Source organism: Pieris brassicae, chromosome 11 (genome assembly GCF_905147105.1).
Source record: "Pieris brassicae chromosome 11, ilPieBrab1.1, whole genome shotgun sequence".
In the NCBI taxonomy this organism is placed as follows: Eukaryota; Metazoa; Arthropoda; class Insecta; order Lepidoptera; family Pieridae; genus Pieris; species Pieris brassicae.
This window is the reverse complement of record NC_059675.1, coordinates 5,447,175-5,453,174: the sequence shown is the minus strand read 5'-3', so window position 1 is coordinate 5,453,174 and position 6,000 is coordinate 5,447,175. Positions and strand designations below refer to the sequence as shown.

General features: G+C 33.1%; 1 protein-coding gene across 2 annotated transcripts; it reads right to left on the bottom strand.

Moving 5' to 3' along the window:
* Positions 1-1,734: 1,734 nt before the first annotated feature.
* LOC123716522 (secretory phospholipase A2 receptor-like) lies at positions 1,735-4,424 on the bottom strand. Of its 2 annotated transcripts, XM_045672303.1 has the most exons (5): positions 4,352-4,424; positions 4,023-4,274; positions 3,720-3,920; positions 3,096-3,344; positions 1,735-2,457 (listed from the first exon to the last, which is right to left on the bottom strand). In XM_045672303.1, exons 1-5 carry the CDS (start codon positions 4,401-4,403, stop codon positions 2,285-2,287), a joined length of 927 nt encoding a protein of 308 aa, XP_045528259.1. In that variant the 5' UTR covers positions 4,404-4,424; the 3' UTR covers positions 1,735-2,284. The 2 variants fall into 2 exon arrangements, with proteins under 2 accessions (XP_045528259.1, XP_045528260.1); XM_045672304.1 differs by lacking the exon at positions 4,352-4,424 and having other exon boundaries at positions 4,023-4,343.
* Between the last annotated feature and the right edge of the window lie 1,576 nt (positions 4,425-6,000).

The window sequence follows — 6,000 nt, the reverse complement described above, 5'->3', positions numbered from 1 at the left end:
TATGTAAGCACTCTTTTGTTTAAAATGAAATTCTTAATTTGAAATTGTAATTCATTCGAAATTTATTACACGTTTAGATATTTTGTATGCCACCACAGATAAAGTTAAACAAAGAATCAAACATCAGAAAGAATAACAAGCTACTTTTGAACACTAAAGCTCTTTCTACTTCTTGAAAAATGGTGTAATATTGGTATTTGTCACTATAAAATATAATATAATTTCTATTACATATATACTTTTATGGTTTTTATAATTATCAAGTAGACATCAACTTGTCTCTCTAATGGGATTTCACAAGCGGGAGATTTAACAATTTCATATCACACATTTGAAACATGAAAGTCTTAATTAGGTTTTACTCGATAATAAGTTTCAAATAAGCTAAGTTTAATACCAATCCGTACATATTTGTGTTCAATAACGTCACGGGAAATGAGAGCTTGTATCTTAGGATTCACACACGACTGAGCGGTGCAGATTGTCACGAAATGTGGCGTCACTAACGTAGCTAATGTTGTATGAAAGTTATTGCTTTATCGGTTATCTGTGTCGACTTATTTCATGTCACATGTTAATACATTAAAGAGTTAATTCCGGATATATTATTGTTGTTTAGTTAAAATATTTGTTAAGACATTTAATGTATAAGTTTAATAGCAAACAAAAACATCACTGTATAACCGGTTTTAGAATCAAAACAATAAATGAAAACCACAGAGATACATGAAAAGAAAAAATATTGTTATATTTATCAAGTAATTCATCTGTTTTATAATTAAAACGCCTTCTTTTTTTAAAAAGGCTGTATCATTTTGAAATGAATATAATTTAATTACGCTTTTCATAGTTGTATAATCTTTGACGGCGGGCCGCGTATGGCAATACATCAATCAGCCTGTTGTCAGCGTGACGGGAGGTTCGCAATCAAATAAAATTTAACTCGAAACCGTTAAGCCCTCCCATAAGCTGTTTATTGCAGTTCCATCGAACACTACTGTACGGAATACTAATTGCATTATTATCCGTGAATGCATTTGCAAATTGTACTCGATTGCTAATTGGCCGCTGAAGAACCGTTACCTTTTGTATCGTATCCCTAAAAGTTAGACTTACTAAAGTATCTTAAAGTACTTGAAATATGAGTATATTAGGCCACATTTACATGTGGCGTATATATTGGCCCGTTTCACTGGTCAAACAAATAATATTCGTAATATAACCTCATGTGCCATGTGCGTTAATCACTATTCGGTACGAAGTAATAATATCGATGATATTAATATATTTTAATTTACTCATTGATAAGTTACTAATAGTATTTTCTAACATATTACAAATATATCGTAATTTTGAAATGATATTCACTAAGTTTAGGTATCTAGTTTAAAAATATTTACGATATTTGTATGGATATAAAAATTTAGATTTTAAAATCGAATGTAGCTATTCTATATTGTGTATATTATCACATATCTTTCTAACAGACAGCTATTGGTCTATACTTAGTTACATTTTGGAAAATCGCCACAAGCGAGGACGGTGGACGACCTACCAATCATAGCCAGCGTACCAAACTAATCTGCCTAAATTGTTCTTAACTCGTTGTGTTTGTATTTTGACTGTGTCGTTACTTTTGTAAAACGAATGTTGCGAATTGTGAACCTTTCTGGTACCAACAACTGAGAGTTTCGTTAACTTTCATAACTAATCATGGAAATTAAAACTGTGATGTTATAAATATAATTTATTGTAAATAATAAATAGCTAAACCGGTCTCGGCTATAGATCTGTTTATGCGATCAGCACATTCTGTGCCTGACATTTTAGGTATAAGAAATGCCAGTTTTCTCGCGATGTTTACCTTAGTTTGCCAATTCTTCATTGTTGCAATAAAGTTAACTCTCTCATTAAGTTATGCAGATAATTGCTATATCAATATATATAAGGGAGCTTCTATATTCTACGACCTAAGGCTAGTTTAAAGTTGCGTTTACAATTAGTTGAAATACAAATCTGCAGTTGTCATCGAGTCACAACAATTAATACTGGTCAGATCTGCTATCGATTTATTCTAAATGTGTCATGTTTACGTATGTTGGGTATTACGGTGTTATTTTGTAAAATCCGACGGGAAAATGCTAGAACAGATTTTTTACTTTGTTTATACGTTTTTTTAATTCTTTGCCTTTTATACTAGTACATACGAATATTGTTAACTTGTCCATTATTTTAAGAATACAAGATCGTTTAATTGAAAAGAAATGTATCTGATGAGATGAAGTTAAGGGGCTTCACTTAGGACTTTTTCACATAGAAACATTGCTGGACGGTTGCAGTGCGTAACTTCAAGAAAACCAGTCCTTGATAAGGCACCGCATCGCTTGTCTGTAGATGCTTTGAGTGATTCTTGTAGTGGACTCCATGATGCATAGCCAGCTTCTTCTAGAGTTTGACCTGTCAGTTGTGAATATCTTATTAACTGTTTAAATAATTTGCAGAAAATATCTCGCAAGGACAGTTTCTCTCCTATGTAAAATTAAAGAAAATCAATGGCGCTACAACCTTTAGGTCTGGGCATCAGATTTTTGTATCTGTTTTATGATCATTTGTTAATCTATAGGCAAGTATGTGATTAGCCTTCTGTGCCTGACACACGCTGTCGACTTTTTGGGTCTAAGGCAAGCTGGTTTCCTCACGATGTTTTCCTTCACCGTTCGAGCCAATGTTAAATGCGAACATAGAAAGGAAGTCCGTTGGTGCCCGCCCGGGATCGAACCTACGACCTCAGGGATGAGAGTCGCACGCTGAAATCACTAGGCCAACACTGCTCTTATGTAACATTAAGTATAAATAAAAAAATGTTTTTTAATAGAAAAACAATATGAAACTTTGTCAAACGGATTCGAGCTCTCGCTGGCCTCGCTGTTGTAAATTAGTCAAAACATGTTATGAATGTAAAAAGTTAAAGGAGTTTGTTTAAATGAGTCATAATTGAGTTAATAAAACGATATCAACGTACTACGTTGATGTTGTTGTATTGATAAAGTAAAAGTATTTTTTTATAATTCTTAATTGAACACGCCCGTACTTACCGACGATAGTCCTATATTGATACGGAAACATTAAGTCACTGAAGCCTATATATAGAATGTTTGGATCAGGAGTGTTACTATTGAGATGTTCCCCCAAGAGGCTCACAAATACACTAGCTTCTTTTGCTGAATTAACTATAGCCAGACGTCCTTCTTCAAGCTTACAAGCAAGATACGCGTCGTGCCATGACAATGGTTCACCGTGGAACTTATAGCATTTGCTTTTTATTAAAGTATGCTGTTCATAACCTAATGAAGTTATATATTCTTTTTACATTGTTACATATGATAAATTGTGCCCATTTAAATTATACTAATGTAAACTGTAACAAATGGTATCGTTTGATTTATTCAATTTTGGTTTCAAAACTTAAAACAAGTGGTATAAATAAACTTTTTACAACTTCTGTATTATAGCGCAATTAAAAAAACAACATATAGAAATAATATTACTTTGACAAATAAAAGAGAAAAAGTTTATATAAAAATGCGATGCTTTTGTAAAAAAAAAATACTGTTTTTCTATTGTCTTATTCGCCCTAGAATCATACAATAAATGATATTAAAACAGAGTATATCTATTAAAGGTGACCCTTGTCCTTCTAAAAAGGTTAAAACTCTTACCCATATCGAAACTATCACATGGCTCATTATATTGCGTATCATTCCCTAATATTTTACAGACAAAGGGAAAAATATCAGAGCAAGGCCGATCATCAAACAACCCTTCCCTAGTCATGATGACACAGTGCTCTGACCCGTTTAAGTTGTCCGGGCGACCTTCTGCCCACAATAGTTCCAAAATTGTTCCCGTTATGGGTTCACCTGTAAAAAAACAATAACTCATTATTTACAGGAACATTTTAAATCTGCCTTTTCGATGAATTCTTTTGTCAGAATTCAGTACCCATTTTTCCAAATTATTACCTTTGACAGTGACGTAGTGGCCATCAGAAAATTGGTCATGGATTCCTATAAAAACCCCAGTGTAGTGCGCTTTCATATTGCTCATAAGCAGTTTCAGGTTTTCTATTTCATCTAAACTTGATGGTATAAGGAGTGTGGTCCCTTCAGCTTCACACATTTGCCGCGCTTGATCCCAGTCAGTTGCCAAGTCGTGAAGTCGATAAAACGTTTTGAATGCGTGGGCCCACATGTAGTCCATACGGAATTTTTGGGCTATTAAAAGAAAATGAACGAAACTTATATTGCTAAACAGAACACAAATATAATACGTAATTACAATTATGCCTCACAACTGATATTGTTCAAACATAGCGATAACACAACTAATATTAATAAAGACATTGTTACAACAAGCAATGAAAATTTTATAGCTTATAAATTTGATTATACAACTTTTCTATTGAAATGTACGATTTTGTTTTTCAAACATTCGTTATTTGCAGGTCTGTTTTTATTTAGCTACCTGTAAAATGAAATCGAATCTTCTACCCAAACAAGCGCGACTGGAATTCAATTGTTTGACGCGTGCGGTTCCAGTCGATCGCGCCCTCAGATATTGGGTATCAGTTTTTACAATGATAAAACCACAGGCTCCACTTGGTCCTCCGAGTACGCTTATTTGAATCTTTTCTAGAGCCTTCCTTTTCTGTGAGTGTCAGGTAATTATCTGTGTGGCATTCCAATTTTCCGATCGAACGGCTAATTCACTTTAAATCTCTTCGTATTATCTAATCCTAGTCGGTCCCTCGGAGGCAGCCCACAAGTTGTGGAGTTTTGGCAAAGTTCGAACAATATACGACTTACCTATAGCGGTTACCTAGATTCCTATCGTCCTAGCGTACGTTCCTCCAATAAAATCGTATTATTAATTAGAATTTTGAAATAATTTAATATTGAAAGTTATCTTTTATGGCTTCGAAGGCGAAGAAATTGGAATCCTTTACTTTTATTCCTGCTAATTAAGGAAAGGAACATTGAACGTCGGTAATATGTATTCCCTCTATCTAGTCTGTGTACTGTATTATTTACCGATTTTAAAATTGCCCTTAATCTATTTAATATTGAAAATAAGGAAGAAAAGAAAAATTAATTTAAATGAATCGCTGTTCGTTTGTCTAGCTAAAACTTGAGAATGGCTGGACCGATTTAGCTTTCTATAATCATGAAATGTTTGTAGAAGTTCAGGGAAGGTTGAAACGGTGGGTAACTCTAATTATAATTTTTAATACAACCTGTTCCTAGCTGGGAAATATTTGATGTCTTTTGTCTTTTTAGAAATAAAAGATTGTAACTTGGTTGTCATTCATAGATGGTTTCAAAAATTTAAACACAAACGATGATGATTGATGTAGTATGAGGTTCCTTTATTAGTATTTAGATTTATAAAAATCTAACAAAATTAAATTGTTAAAAAGTTCAGTAATAAAATATTCGAAATTGATACTAACAATAAAAGTTGTTTACAACTATTACTTTGGGCATTTAAAATGTTTGGTCAGTGAATGCACTAGCAATCAATTTTTAGATTTGCACATGTGATGACTCAACCCTCTGTCACCACTTGACATTTAAATTTACATACTGTGTAAAGGTTGATATGCAAAGTTTGTTTTGAATTATATATTGAAAATTTAACATATAAAACATTATATAAAAATGTGTTCAGTTAATTCAGTGTACTAAATTGAATCTAGATACTCACCCCTACCTATATACTAGTATGTTGCGTTGGTCCTGGTCCATTTTCAAATTACCTTCCGGAATTGTATATCTAAAGATGAACTTTGGAAACCCACCTAACCCTTTGATAACAGATTATACCACAATTTGGCGGTGGAATTTTGTATTCTTAAACGTACGAACTTCTACATAGAAAACGATCAAGTGGAAGGTGCTGGTGCTGGAGCTTTTTGGGGATTATGTTATACAGAAAATGCAA

Bases quoted from the DNA above. Each gene is read 5' to 3' on its own strand.
- LOC123716522 (XM_045672303.1), bottom strand. From the start codon at position 4,403: ATGTCTTTATTAATATTAGTTGTGTTATCGCTATGTTTGAACAATATC. The intron at 4,275-4,351 runs GTGAGGCATAAT...TTCTTTTAATAG, and splicing joins ATGTTTGAACAATATCAGTT to CCCAAAAATTCCGTATGGAC. The intron at 3,921-4,022 runs GTAATAATTTGG...GTTTTTTTACAG, and splicing joins CCACTACGTCACTGTCAAAG to GTGAACCCATAACGGGAACA.